Genomic DNA, 23,248 nt, shown 5'->3' on the forward strand with positions numbered 1-23,248 from the left:
GGACGGAAGGAGAAAGGCAGCCTCTCCATGGGCCCCCACTCAGGCCCTGTGAATGTGAGGAACAAGTGGAGCTCAAGCCAGTGAATTTCCCAAGGGCTTCCTGGAGGAGGTGGCCTTTGGAAGAGGAGCCTGGGAAGGATGAGTGAGGAGTGAGGAGGAAGCATTCCAGACTAAGGATGAGGGTCAGGAGGAAGCGTTCCAGACTAAGGAGACACAGCAGTGGTAAAGCAGCTGCCTCCCGTGAGGAGGTGCTGGGTAGGCAGAACACTGCCTAGATTACAGGTGGCTGCTGGCACGGGTGCCTCTCCCGGGGGACTGGTGTTCTTGCGGTGGTTTTGGCTGGATGGGACTGCCACTCATGCTGCAGCTTTCAGCATGAGAGTGGGCTCTGGGGTGGTGCACGATGGGGTGTACCCACTGGGGGTGCACAGAGCTGGGCAGGATTACTAAGAGTAGGATGCTGACATCCCAGCAGCCCTGGCCTCCCTCTGAACCACAACCCACTATGAAGAAGGGGAGAGAAGTGGTTCCTAGCAGGCAGTTCCAAAATGCCAGGACCCCTGACCCGGGCTGACCTCATCTGCAGTACTTGCCAGTGGAAGGAAAGGCCTCAGGACACCCCCTTCTCCCACAGGCTCCCTAAGGCTTCCTCTTCATCACCCCAGGCCCCCTCCCACCTTGGTAGGGCCCAGGAGCCGGGCTTGTCCTTGTTCCTCGAGTCCACAGGGAGCTGTAGCTGGGCAGCCCCCCGCCCCCTCGTGGTGGTGTCTGAGCCCGGGCAGAGGCGGTGGCAGGGCCGACTGCCATGGGCCTGTGGGGGCGAGAGCCTTCCCTGCGACAGCAGGAGCCGTCTCCCCAGGAGATGAGTCACAGCCGTGTTGGTGCGGCTGCCACTTCTGCTTCTGCAGCAGGTGCGAGTGGGGGCGAGCAAGTCCCTAAGACCGCCCCTTCACGCGTGTGCCTGTCTCTGCCCCCACGTGTGCACGGCACCGTGGCAGCAGGGTGCGTGTGCAGACCCACAACCATGTCCCTAGCCGCCCGCAAGCACTCCCAGGATGGGCCTGGGACTCTGGGGGTCCCCTTCCAGCCAGACGGTGGGCATGCCGAGTTTGGGAACCACGGTTAAGTTTGCTTCTCACCAAGTTTCGGGCGGAGAGAATGAAACAGGAAGGAGCTGGTTTCCGCCCACAAGGCCCACCCACGGAGCTGTAGGGCGGTCTGGGGCTGGTTTGTCGGCCTGTGCAGTATCCCGGTGAGCCGGGGCCTCCCCACCCGAGGGGGTGAGGCAGCAGCTGCCCGCTCCCCCCTCCCCCAGGTGCAGGTGGGGCCCTGCCAGGCTCCAGGGGCTTCCAGAGGGCTCTCCTTCTGAGCCTGCCAGGCACATTCTAAAAGGACATCAGCCTGGAAGGTCGCTGGGAGCTTGTGGGGCAGAGAAGACGCACACTTGTGCTGTTAAGTTGCTAAGGGTCCTGTGTTCTGTCCTGCACACCAAGGTTGAGAGCCTCACAGGACAGCTCGTGTCTAGGGGTCTTCTCTCTTGGTCTAAACTAGTCTGCAGGGCTTTCCTTCAGGCTCCTGGTATGCCAGGCCCAGGACCAGGTGGAACCCCAGTCCTTCGTGATTTCTCCCAGGGAGGTCCTTCCAGCCCAGCTGTGCTCAGGACCAGGCTCATAGCTTCCTTCCCTGGGCTTCTCCACCCCTCCTGAGCTCTCTGGGCTCCTGGATTCACAAGCAGCCCTCCCAGATGCGAGTATGAGCTGTCCTCCAGCTTTGGTCAGTGCATCTGGGCCTCACCTCCTCTTCACTGGCCCACGCTGTGTCTGGCTGGCATGAGTAGGGGGCAGGCAGGAGGTCTGGGTTCCTGAGGGCCTCTCCTCTCCCCCTGGAAATCATGAGTAATGCCCAGGTCTGTGTCCCTTTCTAGCAGAGAAAACCTTTCTGGCTGCATCTTCTTCTTTGAGCCACATCAGACTTGAACTACCAAGGCCTGTGTTGTCCAGACCGCCTTGACTGAGACCCACAGTAAATATGCGTAGTACACCATGACCCAGGGTGCCCACACACTCGCGCGTAAAATCAAGCCACTGAGGAACATTATTTATTTTTTTTTAATTAACATATAATGTATTATTAGCCCCAAAGGTACAGGTCTGTGAATCGCCAGGTTTATACACTTCACAGCACTCACCATAGCACATAACCCTCCCCAGTGTCCATAACCCAGCCACCCTCTCCCTACTCCCCTCCCCCTGGCAACTGGAACGTTATTTATTCTTACCGTGCGCTCACCCTTAACTGCTTTCTGTTTAATTCCCTCTTTTTCCCCTCATGCTGGTTTGATGCCATGACCCAGTCGTGTTTCATGACCCACAGCTTAAAAACTCTGAGAACAAAGTAGGAGAATGTCCTTCCTCTGCCCATTTGATAGATGAGAGGAGTCGGTGCAGACAGGCAGGGGAATTTGGACGGGAGCTAGGGCAGAACAGGACTCATGACCAGGGTACAAAAACAAACAAACACACAAAAAACAAAAACAAAAACAAAAAAACAGGGCAGGAGGAAAAGGGAGTAGAAGGGATGGGGTGGCTCTTACCCCAGGAGATCAGGGCAGGCTCCTCCAGCGAGAGGACTTGTGAGCAGAGATAGGAAGGAAGCCAGGGACTGGCTGGGCAGAGAGGGTGTCCGGGCAGGGGGTGAACAAGCCTGGGCGGACAGTGACACAGCCTCACCTTCCAGTCTGATCACCCCTGCAGGGCCCTGCCTGCCTTGACTGCATTGGCTGCGGAGGGCTCTACCTGGAAAGAAGCAGGCATGAGACTCAGCCCCCCGCCCCCCACTGGCTTCTCCCTGCCTGCCTATCCCACAGGACAGTGCCTCCCCTCATGAGTCCTGACCTCGGGACTGGCTCCCAGCACGTCCAGGGCCGGGCCTGGCTTGCCTGCTAGGCCAGGGTCTAAGTTCTCCAGGAGTGAGCAAGCCCTTTTGCCTTCTGCTGACTTCCTGTGCCAGACGGAAGCATGAAGTGCTTTCCCCCAACACCTCCCCCAGACCCACCCCCCATCCTGGTAGCCAACAGTGCCGCCCTCCAGGCCTCCCTGCTGTCAGGAAGCCGTGCAGGGCTGCTACAACACATCTGGGTTCTCTGTGTTTTCTCCCCCCTTGGGGGTCATGTCCAGGGTTGTCTCTCCATGAGAATTACAGGGAGTTCATGCAGAGACAGCCCCAGCTCAGCACTCCTGGGGGCTGGGACCCCAGCACTTTCTTCATGCTATAACCCTGACAGCCCCTGCCCCCTCCTGGGGTCACTCTTCACCTGCACCACAGGAACTAAGAGGAAGCCATTATTGAGCACTTACTGTGTGCAGATCAGGGTGTTGGGGCTTAGGTCAATTAGTCCTTGCTTCTGGTGTTTGGGGGCTTCTCAGGAGATGCCCCCAAACACGGTGGGTGCTTCTGGGCCTAGCAGGGAGATGGGGCAATGGGGCCATGGCTGACAGTGCTCCGGCAGAGGTGGGAGACATGCGGGGAGGCAGGTTAGGGTGGGATTAGCCAGAAGGGTAAATCATGTTGAAGTGTGTGAGTTTGCACTTCGCCTTGTAGACACTGGGAGCCATCGAAGGTCTTTGATTGTGGAAAGGGTCTTGGGTGTTTAAGGGAGCTTAGCTCGGTGGGGACGTGCGCAGGAGACTGGGGCCAGAGCAGGGGAGGAAGCATGGCGGGCAGGCCTGTACCTGTGATCCAGAGGCAGGAAGGCAGGGTAACGTAAGGAACTTCTTGCCAAAGGCCAGATCAGGTGGGCTGGGTGGCCAACCTGCTGCAGAGTATCGGGAGGAAGGGGGAAGAGGCGAGCTTCGGACTGGGGCCATTCCGGTGTTTTCTGAGAAGGGACTGGGAAGTTCCAAGGGGAAGCTGGCACGGGGGAAGTAGAGCTCTTTCTGGAGAGACACTTCGAGTCTGAGCATGGTGGAAGGAGGAGCTCAGGTGGGGCCTGGGGGTCTGTCTTCTTCCTTTGGACTTTGGGCTAAGGTGAGGCAGACAGCCATGGGGGTGGGACCTCCACAGCAATGGGGGGAGACTTGGTCACTGGCACGGTTTGCCACCGCGTGAAGCAGGTCTGTTTTGCATTGGACCCCATGCCAGACATAGGGGGTCTAGACAGAGATGGGGGTCACCTGGGTTTGACTGGAAGCTGTGGAGGACAGTGAGGTGATGGGACCCTCCTTTGTATGCAGTCCCTGAGGATCCCCCTTCTGTCTCCCTCTGCAGTGATGGGTCATTCCCCTATGACTCTGTCCCTTGGCAGCAGAACACCAACCAGCCTCCCGGCTCCCTCTCTGTGGTCACCACAGTTTGGGGAGTGACCAACACATCCCAGAGCCAGGTAAGAGCCTGTCCTGCCCGCAGCCGCAGCCTCTCCCCAGCAGGACCATCCCTTGAGCATGGGGACCTTAGCATCATCTCCCATGCCAGCCGTCCTCGCACTGCCCAGCTGGAAAGACCAGCTCCTGGGGCACACTCAGCCGTGGGCACGCCACTACCCTCCATGCTTGCTCTGGAGGGCAGCAGCTGGCCCCTAGACCACCATCCCCATCTGTTTGAGGGTGTTTCTGGGAATAACGTTCATCTTCGGAGAGCTGGGGGTTCTTCCCTAGCCCACGTTTACTTGGGTTGGATAAATAGGAGAACTTCTTGGGTGTTGTTGGTCTCAGAGCTCCAGTGTCTGGGGTCTTTGACCTTGGGTAACCCCGGATAGATTTCAGCAAAATGGTGAGCTTTCAGCTCGTGACACACCCCTCCCGCTGGCCAGCCCGCCCTCCTGCTCTCACCCCTTCCTCTTTCCTCCACGCCTTCTTGTCCAGTCTGCTCGGCCTCTGCCACAGGTAGGGGCTGGTGGCCGCCCCCGAGGGCAGCCCCAGGCTTCCCTGCAGTTTCAGGCCACAGGCACCCCTCGGCCAGGATCCCGCTGCCCTCCAGAGTTGGCAATTTGGGCTTCTCTTTGCCCTGACAGAGCAGCAGCCCAGTTCTCTGGGCATCCAGACCCCTTGGCAGGGGAGGGCTGAGAAGTCCAGTTCCTTCCACCTACAACGGAGGGCAGGACCAGCCCCTCCTGGTTCCATCACAGGCTGGGGTTCTTATCCCCTGCACTGCCAGCTTCCAGGCCGCATTACCCACTTCGAAGCATTTGTATGGTCTGGGGACTGTTCATGCCTCCAGGTTCTCCCCTTTTCCCTCTGCCCTCCCCCATTGTACCATTTCAGCTGTGCCCCCCACCCCCCGGTGTCTCCTCTTTCCCTCCCACGCCCCCTGGGGCACCACTTGGGTGACAGCCTCTCTGCCCACAGGTCCTCGGGAACCCTATGGCCAATGCCAACAACCCCATGACTCCAGGCGGCAACCCCATGGCATCGGGCATGACCACCAGCAACCCCGGCCTCAACTCCCCCCAGTTCGCCGGGCAGCAGCAGCAGTTCTCGGCCAAGGCTGGGCCCGCTCAGCCCTACATCCAGCAGAGCATGTACGGCCGGCCCAACTACCCCGGCAGCGGGGGCTTTGGGGCCAGGTGAGCAGCTCCCCTGGGAACAGCTTTGGCCCTGCCCTTCCCCCTCTGTCCTGGAGCAAATGTCAGGTTGAAACGCCCATGGGCAAGGTGCTCGGGGTTTTTTGAGGCACCATGTCCTCCTCCAGAAGGTGGGCTCCCCATGGCAGCGAGATGCAGTTATCTCGTGCCCAGGAGGGTCCAGGCAAGCAGGACCCACTTAGGGCTTCGGGAACACAGCAGCTTGCCTGTCGCCAAGGGGCACGGAGGGCTGCCAACCCACAGGAGGCCCCTCTCCCCTATTTGGGTTCGGAGTCCAGACGCCTCCCCGTCTGTGAGCCCTGGGGCAGGAGGTCACGGAAGGACCCTCATTCTCCCCCCCAGCCTCCCAGCCCAGGGCTGACAGTGGGTTCATCTCTAGATTCAGGCAGTGTCTAAGTCTCCCCTTCTTCTCCTTGCAGTTACCCCGGGGGTCCTAATGCCCCCGCAGGCATGGGCATCCCTCCGCACACCAGGCCGCCCGCTGACTTCACTCAGCCCGCGGCTGCTGCTGCAGCAGCTGCGGTGGCGGCGGCAGCAGCCACGGCCACGGCCACAGCCACGGCCACTGTGGCAGCCTTGCAGGAGACGCAGAACAAGGATATAAACCAGTATGGACCGGTAAGGGCCCCGCTAGTCCTGGTCCAGCCTTGCCCCCCCCCCCCAGCAGAGTTGGGGTGTTGATGCCGTGTGTGCTGGAAATGCTGATGGTGTCAGGGTGCGTCTGGGTTTCCTTGGAGGCATGTGGACGGGTGTGTGTTAGGACGTGGGTGTGTCAGAGTGGTTGGGTATGGTGGGTGGGGAGGCCGTCTGGGTGCTTGTGTTTGTTCTGCGTGGGTTTGTGGTTCGTGCGTGTCTGCGAATGGGGATAGACGTTCTTTATCGCCCTCTGGGTGCCTGCTCACCAAAGAGCGGGCTCAGTGCCTAAAATCCCTTGTCACCAGTGTGTCCCCGTGGTGGCTTCTGAAGAGCATATACTCTTAGTCATCCCATCTGTGGATTGAACCCAGGTCCCATTTCTGTTCCCCTGACCTTCAGGACTGGTGGAGTGAGAGGAGGGAGGGTTCCCCGAAGGAGTGGAGGATGGGACAGGAGATGGGGCTTGGAGGAAGGGGACAGCGGGGCAGGTGGGCAGAGGTGGGAGCTGGGATTGCCTTGGACTTTGTGGATGGAGGGCGTGTCTCCACTGGCCGAGGGCGGGGCCAGGGCTTCCAGGAAAGGGGCTCCTGCCTCCATCCTCATTCCCCTCCATCCTCCCATGCCCCTCCCCACCTCTGCACCTTCTTTCCCGTTCCCTGCCTGCCTCCCTGGAAATGCTGCCTGCTCTCTGGAGTGACTGCACCCCACCCCGGAACACCCCTTGGGCTGCATATTTTCTGTGCGGCCTGCAGAGGGCAGTGGTGAGCCCAAGAGGCCTGACATCCCTTGGGGCCTGGTCACCAGCTGCAACCCCACAGGAAAGTGCCCCCCTGGCCCAGAGCCTCCCACCTCCCCCACCCTTCCCTCCCTGCACTTTCAATGCATGTGGCATTTTATTCTTTTTTTTTTCTTCTTCTCCCGTTGAAGGTCTGTTCCTCTTTCCAGATGGGTCCCACCCAGGCGTATAACAGCCAATTCATGAACCAGCCCGGGCCGCGGGGGCCTGCCTCCATGGGGGGCAGCATGAACCCCGCAAGCATGGCGGCTGGCATGACACCCTCGGGGATGAGCGGCCCTCCCATGGGCATGAACCAGCCCCGGCCGCCCGGCATCAGCCCCTTTGGCACGCACGGGCAGCGGATGCCCCAGCAGACCTACCCGGGCCCCCGGCCCCAGTCCCTTCCCATTCAGAGCATAAAGAGGCCATACCCAGGAGAGGTGAGTGTGACAGCAGGCAGGTGGTCGCCAGGGTGGGAGGTGGGGTGGACCCAGGGCTTGAAAAGAGATGGGCTGTGGGCAGGACCTTGGAAAGGGCAGGAACTGACCAGCACCAAACCTGGACCAAAAGTCTGAGCCTTAGGACAGAGTCAGGCTTCTGGCTTGGAGACCAGCTCTGCCATTTCCCAGCTGGAAGCCCTTGATCAAGTCATGTTCCCTGCTGGAGTCTTGGTTTTTCATTTGTAAAAGATGGCGCTGATCCAGCCCACCCCTGGGGTCGCTTGGGAGATGTGAATGAGGAGCTGGACAGGAAGCACTGGGCTGGGGGCCGGCACGGGCAGCAGCAGCTGCGGTTGGCGTGGTGTTTTGTCTTGGCACAGACACTAGCTGGGTGGCATTGGTAAGGAGCAAAGCCTTCTTGGGTCCATGTTCCTCACCTGCACACGAGGGTTTCTTTCTTGCAAGAGTGAGAGAAGGAATAAAAGTCTGTAGATATCTAAAGGCTGTGCGTGTCAAAGAAGCGACTGGAAGGCAGACAGCGTGCTTCTTAGGGCTCTTCTCAGCCAACTGTCAGCTGCTCTTTCAGGAGGAACACTGCCTCACTGGCTGCCCAGCCAGCTCAGTGAAGGGAAAGGTGAAGATTTAAGGAAGCAAAACCCACACCCATCCACTGGCAAATGAGACTCGCAGAAAAGGGGATCACCTTCCTAGAAACCTGTCTAAGCAGGAGCCCATAAGGAGGTGACACACAGGGGGTATCCGGAATGAAACGTGAGGTCAGAGAAAGAGGACTTCCCGGAGGAGGTGTCATAGGGCCTTCAGTGAGCCGTGGGAAAAGCTGGCAGCCAATGGCCTATCTGGGTAAGGCTTTATTTAGTTCACCTGCAAAAGACACAGGGACCCTAGAATCCTGACCCAGTGCCTGCTTCTCAGGAAGCCTGCCTTGGTTCCTTACCTAGGCAAAGCTTCTTGCTGAGCCATCTCCATCACAGCTCTCTGTTTGTCGCCTGTTCTCAGACTGGCTCCTCCCACCCCCACCCCACTTGCCTCCAAACTGTGGCCTTCAGCTTGGCCTTGTGGTGGGTTTAGAGGCCAGAACTTACGTTCCTCGAAGGTCTGTGTGATTCCCTCAGCATTCCCCCTAGCTCAGGCTTGACCATTGTTGGAGGTGTCCTGAGTTCAGAAGGGGAGAGTTCAGGGACCTCCTCAAACACAGGGAGCCTGGCTCAAGCCCAGACGCTCCTGGGTGGCACCGATTCAGGAGGCACCAGCCAGAGAAGGACCGTGCTCTCGAGGTCCTGGCTGTCCTTGGGCGGGGAATGCTCAAGCTCCTGGTCTCATTGCCACACACAGTCCCCACAGGAGTTCTGGACCCCTTGCAGCCCATCTGTCCTCAGACTCCCAGCATCCCTGTTGGCTGGGCTAGTGATGCCATCTGCAGATCCAGCTTTGGGACTGGCGGCCCCTAAGGAGGAGATCCCAAGAAAGGAAAGGCAGAGAAAGTCTCAGTCCTTGCCCTGATGTCCACCTGCACCTGTGAAGGCACACACCGGAAGCTTTGAATTATGTTCACTGAGTCATCCTCTTCATGGAATGCTGATGCTTCCCCATTTACAAAATGCCTGGCACTGGGCTGGGACACTGCGGGATCCCGGCCCGTGTGGCCTGACCCTGTCTGAGAAGGCGGGCATCACCCTTCAATGCTTCTAGAATCTGTGAGCCGTCGGAACGCTGGGGCAGGTGTCAGACTGGCTGGTCCCACACGGGACTCCTCTTCGGTGGCCTGATGGGCAGGCTCCCCTCCACCCTTGCTCCTCCAGTGCTATGACAGGAACCACACAGTCACCCACAGCAGCCACCCCTTTCACTGCAGTGTGAGGGGCAGAGGTCCTCAGTACTGACACAAGACACCTCCTCCTCTCTGCCGCTGAACTCTGGACTCTGCTTTCATTTGCTGAGCAAGTGTTTATGGAGGGTCTGCTCTTTGCCAGACACGGGGACACAGCCAGGACCTCTGAGCCTAGAGGCAAGAAGGACAGTTTAAGTAGATAAGGAGACTAGGAGAAGAAACCACCAACCTGGCGGGATGCCCTGGCCTGGAGTGTCTGGGTGGCAGGTGGCCCTGAGGGTCCCCTCACCTTACGGAGCAGGGAGGTGGCTGCAGGGGTGGACATCGGCGTGTCAGGGGTCACCTTGTAGATCCTCGAGGACAGGGGTCCTTCTCTCTCGGTTGCCTGTCTTGAGAGGGTTGTCTGGACCCCCCACAAGCCTGCTTCTCTCGACCTCTGCACGCATGGCCCAGAACTGAACATCCGTGTGTGCTGTTCGGTGTGGGGTATGGAGCCAGGGCCCCTCATATTCAGCTTCCGAATGCAGGGGTTGAGGGGGTCCCCTTTCCGGAAGCACATCCCGTCGTCTGTGTTCACCTGCCACAGACCAGGCGCTGGGAGACACATAAAGGGGGCTTTAAAATCGAGCCCCCTCCTAACAGGATGAATGAGAGTCTCTGAAAGCAGGTTACTTGGGGGGAGGCTGCTCACAGGGAGGTGGCCCCCAAGCCAGATGGAAAAAAGTCGTGTCCCCAGATGTAAGGGCAGCAGGGGGGCTCAGACAGCCTCTGTGCCGCCACCCCCCTCTGGGTGGAGGAGGCAGTTTGTGGAAAAGGGCAGGGATGAAGGTGTGGGCCAGGGTGTTCCAGGCCTTCTGGTAAGTGGCTTGGCTCCATGACACTGACAGCCTTTCTCCTCTCCTCTGTCTGCTGCCACAGCCCAACTATGGAAACCAGCAATACGGACCAAACAGCCAGTTCCCCACCCAGCCAGGCCAGTACCCAACCCCCAACCCCCCACGGCCGCTCACCTCTCCCAACTACCCCGGGCAGAGGATGCCCAGCCAGCCGAGCACCGGGCAGTACCCGCCCCCCACGGTCAACATGGGGCAGTATTACAAGGTGAGTCCCACCACCCCACCGGCCCCTTTCTTCATCTCCACCTCATATCCCTGCCCCCAGCTGGGTCATCTTGATCCTATGTGTCCCCTGAAGTCACCAGGGGGCAGGCAGAGATTTCCAGAGGTGTCCTCGAGAGCTCAGAGCCATGGCCAAAATGTCATGCTGGCTTCTCTTGGTTCCTTTTCTCATGGGGCTCAGACAAGGGCTTTCCCCTTCCCTGTTGCTGTTTACAGCATGCACCGATGATCATAAAGGAAGCACGGGGTTTTTTTATTTTTTTAAAGGTTGTATTTATTTATTTGAGAGAGAAAGACAGCGAAAGAGGTAACACAAGCAGGGGGAGTGAGAGAGGGAGAAGCAGGCTTCCTGCTGAGCAGGGAGCCTGACATGGGGCTCAATCCCAGAACACTGCGATCATGGCCTGAGCTGAAGGCAGACCCCACGCCTGAGCCACCTAGGTGCCTTGGAAATAACTTTTTTGTTTTGTTCTGTTTTAATAGCATTCATCTGGTTATATTAATACTAAGTTCTAAACCTTTTTCTCCTACTGCCCGTGACTGCCCGTGAGCATCAGCATGTTACATAGTTATTATTAAGGTTGTCATTTTGAATCTGTTTCTTTTGCTTAACGTGAAATCAGTTACTTGCTGTTACAGAGTCTCTGCGGTTTTCAGTTTTCTAGGGTGCCTCACCTGTGGATCTAAGCCACACTGTATTTTATCGTTCCCTTCCTGTCTGACATTTGCGTTGTTTTTGGTTCTTCACTTTCAAAGTAACACCGTGATGGATATTTCCAGGCATCTAGCTTTTTCCTTCTTTGGGATCATAAAGTTCGTTCTCAGGAGCACAGAGAACTCTGGACACACTTGATGTGTATTTGCCCAGGAATCATGCTAACTTCCACAACCACCCAGCCACCACTCCAACTTCAGCATTCTGGGTGTTTCTGTTTTTGTGAACTCTTGCTGTATCACTAGCTGTGGACAGAGAGAGAGGAAATTCTGTTCCGGGATGGGGAGGGGGTGACCTGCCCTACCCCTTGGGGGTCCCACTCCGCACCCCAGCACTGGATGGGCCTCATCAGCATCCCCTGTATTGTACTCCTGGCCAGTTTTCATATTGGGAGAGAAAGCAGGCTTCTGGTAGCTTCTCCACCTTCCACTCTCACCACATCATGTGTCTTGCATTAACAGCCAGAGCAATTTAATGGACAAAATAACACCTTCTCGGGAAGCAGCTACAGTAACTACAGCCAAGGGAATGTCAACAGGGTACGTTCCACTTTTGATCTGGTGTATTTGTGTGTCTAAGGGGCCTGGCCGTTCCCACCTGAAGCCCATGGGTGGGGCTGTACTCCCTAGTCCTCAGCTCCTGGGAGCAGTGATGCCCAGACAGAAGCCACAGGTCCAGGCAGGTGGGGCAGGGTAAGGACTAAGAGCAGAAGGGAGAAGGGCTCCTAGGGAGCCAATTTCCCGGGGTCCTGCAGGCTCAGCTCCATCTGAGGACCGCGCTGGGCTGGAGTGATGACATAGGCAGCCAGAGACCCAAGTGCTGGCCAGGATGGAGGGATTTCCAGGGGGACTGGCTCTCCACCCTTCGGGGAGCAGGGACTACAGCCCCAGGACAACCGGGTGGGTGGGGTATACATCCAGAGCCATAGTCCCTCCCATCCCTGTGACCCCATAACCTATGTGTGGTTTCTCTTTCCCTCCAGCCTCCCAGGCCAGTTCCTGTGGCAAATTACCCCCACTCACCTGTTCCAGGGAACCCCACGCCCCCAATGACCCCCGGGAGCAGCATCCCCCCATACCTGTCCCCCAGCCAAGATGTTAAACCACCCTTCCCACCTGACATCAAGCCAAATATGAGCGCTCTGCCGCCACCTCCAGGTGAGTGCCCCACCTTCTCCCTCTGTCCGGCCAGCTCCCCCTAGGGCCCTAAGGAGGGCCAGGAGCCAGGGGGCTTAGATGTTGCACTGCCTGTGGGGGCTGGGCATGTGGAAAGGGCAGAAGGGCTTTGACGCAGGTAAGCCCCACCCACAAGGGAAATTTGGGGTGGTTCTGGGCCACCCACAGCCCTGAGCCGCTGGAGGCAGGAAGCAAAAGCAGCTCCCAGCCTTGGAGAAGAGCTGGGTGGAGGAGCCTGGGGCTTCCAGAATAGGGAGTAGGTGGGGCCAGAGGAAAGTAGCGCCAAGATGAGGGGGACAAGAGATGCAGGGATCGTGGGGATGGCATGGGGCAGACTTGGAGAAGCAGTGGGCTCCCTGGTTTGCACACAGGCGGATAGCCCAGCTTCTGTGGCCGTGTTTACACACACATCTGCACAATCCCAGCTTCTGTGGCCGTGCTTACACACCCACCTGCACGGTCCCAGCTTCTCTGGCCATGTTTACACACACACCTGCGCAGTGTCAGGAGCCTAGAGCCAGAAGTGTATGTCATGTGGGGACGCGAGCTCCACCCACCTCCCCTGAGCCCACACTTGTCCGTGCCCACGGTGGCACCGGCGAGCGGCTCACCTGCGGCTCTCCTGCCCAGCCAACCACAACGACGAGCTGCGGCTCACGTTCCCGGTGCGGGATGGCGTGGTGCTGGAGCCCTTCCGCCTCGAGCACAACCTGGCCGTCAGCAACCACGTCTTTCACCTGCGGCCCACGGTCCATCAGACGCTGATGTGGAGGTGAGTGTCGTGCTGGGGGCCCAGGTCCAAGTTGGGCGGGAGAGGCCTCTGCTGGTGACCTCCCTGGCCGGGCATTGCCCTGAGCGGGCAGTAGCAGCCTCTGCCTGCTGCCTTCACCTGCTTGGCCTCACCGACTGGGCCCCGCTCTGGGCAGGGTCTGGGGGATGTCATGGGGAACCTGCAAGCAGGCCTTGGCAGGTACAGTGGCCCAAGGGCAGGGAGCAGCTTTGGCTCACTATAGGCCTGAGGGAATGGTCAGGGATGATCTCCTAGAGGAAAAGGTGGCTAGCTTAGACCCAAAGACCTTCAAGACCCAAAGACCACTGGCAAGAGGAACTTGAACATGGCTTGTTCAGGCTAGAGCAGGAATATAGAGGGATAAGACTGGGTTGGACAGGACCAGTAACCCCTACGCATTGCCAGAGGCTGGCCACTGAGCCAGGCCACTGCTCAGACGTCCAGACACACCAGAACACAAAGGCTGAAGGTCCAGGCTAGGCCGCACCCTGTGTTCTCTGCCTTCTACACCTGACCTCTCTTGATCTTATCAGTGGGCCGTGCTTTTCCCATTGACAGTGAAGTAGAACAGGGAGTTCTCCCAGCAAGCGGCAGAGCTGGGACTCGGGCCTAGTTCTCCTGGATGCCAGAACCCATTGGTGTCCTCACTCTCAGTCCTTCTTCCTCAGGCAAGACTCACACTGCCCTGCCACCACTGTGACCAGAGTCTCTCAGCTTCCCAACAATGGGCAGCTGAAAGGCACAAGATGAATATGCACTGGGCATATCCACACAGCTCGCTCAATGCCTTGACCCTGCAAGGCAGGCTTCAGCAGGAGCTACAGACAGAGCTGGGGTGGGTGGAAGGGCCCAGGTGCTCAGGCAGGAGGGTGGAGAGACCCCTGTGCAGAAGCCCTGCTCACCCGTCCATTCTTACCACAGTGCCCTTACCTAGGAGGCATCCCGTGGCCCTGGCCAGCGTAGTTTCCACACATACGTGGTCGCTGCTGTGTTCACAAGTATCTTCTGTGCTGTATGTCTGGCACCCAGCAGGGAACTGAATCAGATGCAGCCCAGGCCTGGGTGCTTCTCCCAGCTGGAGTCTGGGTTGGGCATAATCAGCCTCCCAGCTGGTCTGCTCACATTAGTGTCTGTCCTTTCTGTCCCTCTATCTCTATCCTGGGGGAGTGGCAGTCACCCTGATAGGGAGGGGTCTGGGGGAGACCAGCAGAGCTGTGGGGTGTGGCTGGAGTCAACAGTATGAGAGAGCATGGGTGGCCGGAAGGGCTTTTGGCCAGGGACATGGGGAGAGGGGCTGTCCAGGGTGGGAGAGGAGAGTGCAGGAGTTTGAGGGCAGCTGTCACAATGGAGGACGCGCGGCCCCGAGGACCTCGGCTGTGGCCAGGTCACCCAGGCCATGGGCGGCACCATCTGAGCGCTGCCCCGCCCCTCAGGTCTGACCTGGAGCTGCAGTTCAAGTGCTACCACCACGAGGACCGGCAGATGAACACCAACTGGCCGGCCTCGGTGCAGGTCAGCGTCAACGCCACGCCCCTTACCATCGAGCGCGGCGACAACAAGACCTCCCACAAGCCCCTGCACCTCAAGCACGTGTGCCAGCCGGGCCGCAACACCATCCAGATCACCGTCACGGCCTGCTGCTGCGTGAGTGTGCGGGCGGGGGCGTGGCATGGGGAGTGCCCCTCTGGGGCACGGCTGTGTCCTCGCGGCTCTGTCCCCATCCCCGTAGCCACTGAAGTGACCTTTCAGCAACATGCCTCTGCACACGTGCGGCGGTCCCTTGGGGCTATGGGATAACCTTCAGAGCCGCCAGGCTCTGGCCGTAGAGGTGGCCTTTCCCACTCTCTTGCCACAGCTCCCATCCTGTCCATACACATGCCTCCACTTCCTCTGGCAGGTCCCTCCTCCTGGACACCTCCTAGTGCCCACCACTGTCTTCTGCTGGTGGAGGTCTGTGTGCCTTGAAACCAGCACTGTCCTGGCTTCATTCACAAGAAGTGTTTATATTCTAATCAACCTTTGACGCAGACCCACTCCATCAAGTCTGGAGTTAACTTTCTCCCTTCTTCACCCAACCCTGCTGTCTCAGAATCGAGTGTGTATGTGTCCATCCTATCTGTGACCTGCTCTGGGTCCCCATCTGAGCCACTCTCCTACCCCCAGAGATCAGGGCCTGCACATAGGGCTTGTTCAGGGACATGTGGGGAAGTAGGTTGCCTACCCCACTCTGCTGGCCTCTGTGGGGGACACGGGAGAAGGAAAATCACTGATCCTGCCCTTACAAGCATAGGGACACCAAGGCTACCTAGAGACAGGAGTCACAGAATCAAGAGCCTGGAGAGGCTCTCGAGGGTGTACAATCCTGGGAGGCTTCCTGGAGGAGTGAAAACAGGGATAACACTCTGTCAGGAATGGTAGAGAACACATGATGGGGGGTAGTGCTGAGTGAGGTCAGGAAGTGAGGCCAGCTCCAGTCCTGATGCCGGGTGTCCCATAACCTGATGCCAGGGGTGTTTCATTGTCAGCCCAGGCCCCAGGCAGCTGTCCCAAGGGGTGACCCCTGCCTGGATCTCCAGGCTCACCAGTCCCAGGGCACATCCTGGGGCCTCAAGGGGACCTGTTCTAGAGTGGTATCACTATGGATCATGGACCCTTTCCTGTGCTTGGCCTTCAGGGGCCTTTGGGCACAAGTTGGGACCACAGGGAGGCGTAGGGGGATCATAGGGCGGGGACTGAGCCCACACTCTCTTCTGGCAGTCCCACCTCTTCGTGCTGCAGCTGGTCCACCGGCCCTCCGTGCGCTCAGTGCTGCAAGGCCTCCTGAAGAAGCGCCTCCTGCCAGCTGAGCACTGTATCACAAAAAGTAAGTGTGGGGGCACAGGGAGCCAGAACCAGTCGTAGCCCGTGTTCGTTGTCCAGCCACGTTCCTCATCCACCCAGGACTCGCCTTGGGCTCCGTACACAAACCACAGGGCCCACGTTCCCCTTGGCACCAGTCCCCATCCCCAATTCATGTCCCTCCTTCTGGAGCCGTGGGGATGATCAGAGTAGCATGGCCTGTGAGACCTCCCTAGCCTGTTCAAATGGGCTCACAGCACAGGGGAGTGAGGCAAATTAAAAGGAAACGCCATGGTGTAGACAGGCCAGGCAGGCTTCCTGGAAGCGGTGATCACCTGGAAGATCACCTCTAGGAACTGGACAAAGGGGATCTTCAGCAGAAGGGAGGCCCAGGGGTAATTTCCCGACTGGCCTCCCCAGCTTGACTGCTGGAGAGAGGGATTTGACTCAGAGTCAGGTCCTTTGGAGGAAACACCCAGGTCATTAGTGAGGGGCACCATGCCGGGAGGTGCCCTGCGGCGCCTCCCTCTCACTCTGCTTCTTCACATGACCTCCTGAGCCCCTGGTTCCCGCCAGGCACGGGTCCATTCCCATTTCTGCCCTTGCAGAAGCAAATGTGCCTGACCCAGAACATCATGAGCTGTGCCAGACTGGGTTTCCACACCTGTGGTAGGAAGTCCCCCTTCCTAGGGAAGGCGGGGCCTATTCCACAGAGACTGGGGAGCTGACATGGTGACCTCTGGGGACACATGCCTCCCACACATCGCGCGTGGGGGCTGCCATCCCAGAGTGCTGGGTGGCCCAGGTTGCCCGGAGGGCCAAGCCTCCCCTCCAGTCAGGCCGGGCTGCACCTCTTATTCCCGGGGCCTCCCAGTGTCTTCGGGGCCGTGGAGAAGCAGGCGGTGTCCCAGCCCCAGGAGGGAGTGCCATGTGTGTGGGATGGGCGTGTCTCCCACATCCACTTGTGCCTCCTGCCCCACAGTCAAGCGGAATTTCAGCAGCGTGGCTGCCTCGTCGGGCAACACGACCCTCAACGGGGAGGATGGCGTGGAGCAGACGGCCATCAAGGTGTCTCTGAAGTGCCCCATCACATTCCGGCGCATCCAGCTGCCCGCTCGAGGCCACGACTGCAAGCACGTCCAGGTGAGGGTTCCCGGGGGTAGCAGGGTGTGGGCGTATCCACCCATCCCAGCCGTCGTTTGTCCTTGGAGCATCTTCTCCGTCTGCCCAGGGCTTGGTTCCCAGGCAGCTGCAGAACCGACTTAGTCCCTGTCCTGACAGAGGTCGGGTGTCAGCTGAAAGTTCTGCACGTATAGCCACAGCTGGTTTGGAGCCCAAGTGTAGGGACACTTCTGCCTGATGATTGCCGTGTCCCGGGAGCTTGCCCCCAGCGGGAGCTCAGGGAGTGGCCAGGGAACGAGGGACTGTCACCGTCTGGGTTGCTCCAGTAGAGCACTGTGCAAATGTGGGCGGCCCAGGTGGGTGGGATTCCCTTGGATGGGGGAGCTGCTCAGGAAGGAATCCTAGAAGAGGGGACAAGGAGCTTCATGGTGGGGCAGGAGCTTCCCTCTGGGAGAATAGGGTGGACACAAAGAGTCTGGGCTCTCTATTTATCTGACACACGTTGACGAACCAGACCGGATGTGTTCTGGGTGTCGGGGCTGGGCTGATGGGGAGGTTGGTGTCTGCACTGCCCCCGGCCGCTGTGAGAGGGGCCATCACATGTCAGAGTCAGTGACGGGCGTGCCAGGACATCTCCTCTGAGGACATGGGCAAGGGCCACCGGGCACACAAGTAGTGTGAAGAGTGATGCGTGCAGGGCTTCGGGGTGGCTGGTTTGCTGTGCGAGCAGCGGATGACCCGCTGCTCGCACAGCAAAAAGGCCCCATTATGGCCACCGGTGATGGCCCAGCCCCCAGTTTCTCCCCGCACCCCTTTCCCTCCCTGCTGGGAGATCCACATAAAGGTCCCGAGAGCAGCGGCACTTGCATCTCTGCATCTTCTCATCCGTCTGTCTGTCTGCCTGTCTCCTGGCCTCTGCAGTGCTTTGACCTGGAGTCGTACCTGCAGCTGAATTGCGAGAGAGGGACCTGGAGGTGTCCTGTGTGCAAGTGAGTGACGGCCGCCCTGGCGGGATCCCCCCAACATAGCCTCGAAGCGGAGGAGCTCACTGGCCTCCATCGGGCCCTGCGTTCGGGCCCAGCCCCCTGCACCTGGCCTAGAAGCCAAATGGGGAACCCAGACCAGCGGAGGAGCCCAGAGCAAGGGGGCTGTGAGCCATCCTCTTGTGTCCGGCTGTCGCAGGCCGGCCTCCTCCTGTCTCTGCCTCCAGTGGGATCGCAGAGGTGGAGGCTCTTTGACACAGTGGGGAGGGGTGGGCTCTGCCCCTACTCTCCGGGGTTGCAAGAGCGAAGGCCAAGCCCCCCTCTCTTTTTTCCAGTAAAACTGCTCTGCTTGAGGGCCTGGAGGTAGATCAGTACATGTGGGGCATCCTGAACGCCATCCAACAGTAAGTCGGCCTCCCCAGCTAGGGGCACGTGGCAGGGTGGGTGGGGGTACTGGCCTGGATGGGATGACATGAGCACGGGGGTACTCCTGACAACCCCTCGCTCTCCAGGCGGGCAGACTACTCGGCGGCCCAGTCTCTCCTTTCTCTGTGACTCTACCTCAGGGACTTCTCTGCCTAGGGACAGATGAACTTTCCAGAAAGTCCCAAACTCAGCCAGAACAATACAGTGCCCTGGATAGCCTCTCCCTGGGTGGAAGGCCTTGGGGCCAGCTGCCTGGTACCCAGCCTCTAGCTTTTCCTCATCTTAGTCACCCCTTAAAGTCCCCCACATCTCTGTCTTGTGCAGTGTGTGGCGAAAATGGGGACAGGGGGCCTGGGCAGGGACACCTCAGTGTGTGTCTAAGCTGGAACCTCTTGTATCCCAGGACCTCAGTTCTGTCCTCTTCCTCCCCCCAGCTCCGAGTTTGAAGAGGTCACCATCGACCCCACATGCAGCTGGCGGCCAGTCCCCATCAAGTCAGACCTACACATTAAAGATGACCCAGATGGCATCCCCTCCAAGAGGTTCAAGACCATGAGTCCCAGCCAGATGATCATGCCCAACGTCATGGAAATGATCGCAGCCCTGGGCCCTGGCCCGTCCCCCTACCCCCTCCCACCTCCACCGGGGGGCACCAGCTCCAACGACTACAGCAACCAAGGTGGGTGAAACTGGGCAAGGAGGGAGAGAGGAGGCCCACGAGGGGCGCAGGATTTCTGGGCTCATGTGGCAGATGCAAGGGGGGTTGTGGTAATGTACATGCCCAAAACATGACCTAGGTCACTGGACTTGGGGATACAGTGGCCCATTCAACACCATCCTCCTCTCCTTTCCCATGTGGTTCTGTCCAGCCCTGTGGGTCAGCACCCAGCTGGGAAGGGTGAGGAGCTGCCCGTGAGCCAGCCTCCTGCCTCTCCCACCTTCCCCTACTCGCCTCCTCAAGCTCCAAGGGACAGACAGCTCCTTGACTCCTTTGGAGCCTGCTTTGCTGGGGCCACCAACAGAGCATTCCCACTCGGAGCTCTTAGCCCTTCCCCTGGCCCTCCCATGTTTCTCTGTAACATCTTATTGTACTTGTCAATACAACACTCCCATCCTTCCAGGCACAGAGTCCAGAGTCCAGAGGTCTGCAGTTCTAGGCTTTGGCCACCAAGGTCACCGTCACTACCTCTCACTCTCCCTGCTGCCCAGACCAAGCTGTACCCTACAGCCCTAGGTTCCTAGAAAGTTCCCAGCCCCCTTAAACACAGGGGATGGCAGCTCCTCACAGCATCCGGGCTCTGGATGATTAGAAGCCCAGAGAGGTAAACCCACATAGCAGGGTCCCAGAGCGTTCAGCAGGCCCCAGCTTTCCAGCATGATGGGCCTCTGATCCCTCATTGGGGCCATGTGGTAGAGAGAACAGTGGCCAGGGAAGCCAGACAGCTGACTTCTAATGTTGACCTCTCAAATCTGAAGCAGCTTTCTTTGCAGACTGGGCAGATCCCGATCTCCCACTCTGGGCCAGGGTCTTCCCACGGCTGAGGTGCAACCATGTGGGGGCTGTGGGAGACAGCCCTGAGGATCGAGCTCAGCAGACCCTATGGAAGGCTCAGACTTGGACCTTGTCTTTCCCACTCCCTGCCACCTTAGGAGCCTGGCCTCCCCTTGCTCAAACTAGCTCTGTCCCCTCATACCTGTAAACCAGCTCATGTCCTGGGGTGCTAAGGCCCACCAGAGAAGGCTATCACTGCCCTGTCATCCAGCCAGCCCAGATGTCTAAGGCCACAGGAGCCAACTCCAGCCTCAGGGGACAGGACTCATCTTAATTTACATATGCCACCCCCCTACACACCCCCGTGGCTGTCTTTCCTCTGGGTGACACAGCCCCACTGCCGTCTTGTTCCCTCCCCAGGCAACAACTACCAGGGCCACGGCAACTTTGACTTCCCCCATGGAAACCCTGGTGGCACGTCCATGAACGACTTCATGCACGGGCCCCCTCAGCTCTCCCACCCCCCGGACATGCCCAACAACATGGCCGCCCTCGAGAAACCCCTCAGCCACCCCATGCAGGAAACTGTGAGTACCTCTTCTTCACCCTGATCTCCTCTCCGCCCCCTGTCTTCTCCCCCTTTGTCCCCATCCTCTGTGTGCGACTCATGGGAGCAGAGGGCTCCCCATCCCCGAGGACCTTTCTGATATTTGCCTAGCTGCCCCCAAGGAAAGGGGTGAATTGAGAATGAGAATGGTCCTGGGCGGGCTCAGAGGGAGGGAGAGGCCTGACCCAGGTTGGGTCATGGCCCTCTGGTGTTCTTGGACTTGGCTCTTTTGCTCAGGACATTGGATTCTCAGCTGGGGGAAGCTGCAGTCTCCGATCTGCACACACCACACATACCTGTGTCCACCTCCCAAGTGTACCCACCGCGCCACTGCACATAGCAGCCCCCTGCACACGCCAGCCCCCCAGCCCCACAGCCTCTCTCCCTGACTTACACGCACTCTTCTGCTGACTTACTGTAGCCCCGGCCATCTAGAATTTTGTCTCAAACCCAGGCACTTGCTTCCCAGGGGTCTGAATCTTCAGGATATCACCATCTCCTGTGGGAAGAAATGCTGGCGATTCTGCTTAGCCTGAGAATATTCCCTTCTTGTTTCCTGTCCCATTTTAACACACACCAACCAGTGGTAACAGGCCAGGCTGTTCCCCGGGTCCTCATCTCGTGAGCACTGCGTGGTTCTCTTCGACTCTGTAGACATTTCCTGGGCCTGTGCTCTGGGCTAGGTCTTGTACCCAGTGTGAGCAAGACAGATGCGAGCCTTGTGCCAATGTAGCAAAAGTTCTGGCAGTGCTTGGATGGAGGGAGTTGGGTTTTGGGAACACAGAGGCCTGAGGGCTGAAGTCAGGCCTCAGTCATCTTATGAGTCCCTGGTCTCTCCCCTAAGGAGGAGGGAGCGGCCACGGGGGGCCTGGGAGTGGTACCCATCTTCCACCATGTGACCTGGTTGGAAGGGCCTCTGGGTGGTGGTGTGTTCCATACGGAGTTGGCTCTGCCGGAAGCTGTCTTGTCGGCCAGAGCCACTGACTCTCAGCAGGAATGACTGTTAACTGGAAGGCTGACAGACTGAGGGACAGTGTAGCAGCTTTCCTCTGGAACTCCAGAATGCCACGTCAGATGTAGCTGCTGTCCCAGGGCTCCAGCCACATTTTTGCAAGTTACTTTCTGCCCCATGGGGCTTCTGACTTCTAGGGGCCTCTCTCCTAGCCCCCGTTCCTCAACATTCCATGCCCCAGAATCACCCAAATCACACGCCACACACACTCACGTGCCACACAGCCTGACTCACAGTTCTCAGTTCCGGAAAATGTCAACGGGATGCCATGTACTTCTGGGTCCAACAAGGCTTTCTTTTGCCTTCTTTTAGCTGGGCCGTCAGAGGATTTTGCAGCGGGACCTAAGCCCATAGGTGACTTCACAGCTCCCCGCCCCAAGATGGTCCCAAGATACCTACTGTCCTTCCCCATATCTGGGCTTTTGCTAACTGGCAGCTGGACCCAGAGAGACAGTGTGCAAGAGGGTCAGTGCAGTCACAGCTGTACTGCCCTACACCATAGCAGCCTGGCCCTGGCTGAGCACCTGCCAGGAAGGACGCCCCCGTGTGCGGGGCATGGCCGAAAGGCTCCAGTCAGGTGCTGGTTCATGGAGACCCTCCCTTGCAGGAGCCATGGTAGGCTGACCAGCAGTTCCTATAGAGCACCTGCCTCTCTGGGCCCTGGGACCTTCCAGCAAGTTGTCAGGGCCAAGGCCGGCGGCTGTGTCAGCAGATCCGGGGACCATCTGCCCTGGGCTGGGCTGCTCCAGGAGTATGGAGCCGCTCCCTGCCCCCCAGAGTGGGCACCATGGGGCACCCACAGCCGTGGGGGGGGGGGGGGGGTCACCAGCTGGTGTGGTGATCATCCTTCCCGCTTCTGTCAGTCCTTCCAATCTCAGGTGCACCCCCCATGCAGTCCCACGGTCCTGCAGTCCGGTCCCAGCTTGGAGGGGCTTGCTGGACTGAGCAGAGGCCCAGCGCAAGGCCTGGGGGCAGCTTTAGGAGAAACAGGAAGAGGAACTAGGGTCTGGAGATCAGAGGAAAACAAAATGTCTGTGTGGTCTGGATGTTGGGGGGTGGGTAGGAAGGTCCAAGAAGGCCCAGGAGACGCGTGCTCCCCCGCGGCCTGTCGAGTCCATCTCCCCTTGACAAGCACAGGGCCGGCAGGGTGGGAACGATTTGTCGGGGGCCCTGGCAGTGGGGTGAGGGTGTGGATCTGTGCTCTAAAACCTGAGCTCTGAAGGGAGGTTGCTTGTGACAGCACACAGACCAGCATATGGCCCCCTGCCCGCCGCAGCCCCATGTTCCAGGCACCTCCTGCTCGACTCAGTGAGCCCTTGGGCCTAGGGCCAGGCCTAGAAGTGCCTACCTTCCTCATCCCCCCGGGATGCGGCCTCTCGCTGCCTAGATGGACGGCCAACAGGAAGGGTCTGGCAATGCAGAGAAGGCCCCACTCTGCTCCTCCGGCTTGGATTCGGTTCCACCTACCCGGGGCAGCAGGCAGGGCTCATCCCGAGGTACCGGCCCCTGCCGTCAGGGGCTCTTGGAAGGAGCCTGTGTGTCCAGCGTCACCCACCAACTAGGGCCCGTGTGGGGCGCAGACCCCTCCCTGAGCTGCACGCCTGCCCATGCTGTCTGTCCGTGTCCGCTCTCCGCTGCCCTGGCCCGCAGGGGGCCCTGCACCACGCTGCCCCCAGCACCCCTCCCGCC

At 59.1% G+C, this 23,248-nt stretch overlaps 1 protein-coding gene across 1 annotated transcript in view; it reads left to right on the top strand.

The window, feature by feature from the left end:
* The window catches only part of ZMIZ1 (zinc finger MIZ-type containing 1), a 233,620-nt gene that overhangs the window by 204,340 nt on the left and 6,032 nt on the right, over positions 1–23,248 (top strand). Inside the window, 15 exon segments of the mRNA XM_059397899.1 lie at positions 4,267–4,381; positions 5,343–5,560; positions 5,998–6,196; positions 7,160–7,432; positions 10,200–10,382; positions 11,576–11,653; positions 12,097–12,271; positions 12,920–13,061; positions 14,513–14,723; positions 15,837–15,942; positions 16,900–17,060; positions 17,961–18,028; positions 18,358–18,426; positions 18,883–19,127; positions 20,361–20,527. Coding sequence (XP_059253882.1) covers positions 4,267–4,381; positions 5,343–5,560; positions 5,998–6,196; positions 7,160–7,432; positions 10,200–10,382; positions 11,576–11,653; positions 12,097–12,271; positions 12,920–13,061; positions 14,513–14,723; positions 15,837–15,942; positions 16,900–17,060; positions 17,961–18,028; positions 18,358–18,426; positions 18,883–19,127; positions 20,361–20,527 — 2,410 coding nt within the window.

This window comes from Mustela nigripes, chromosome 4, assembly GCF_022355385.1.
Source record: "Mustela nigripes isolate SB6536 chromosome 4, MUSNIG.SB6536, whole genome shotgun sequence".
NCBI classification, from domain to species: domain Eukaryota; kingdom Metazoa; phylum Chordata; class Mammalia; order Carnivora; family Mustelidae; genus Mustela; species Mustela nigripes.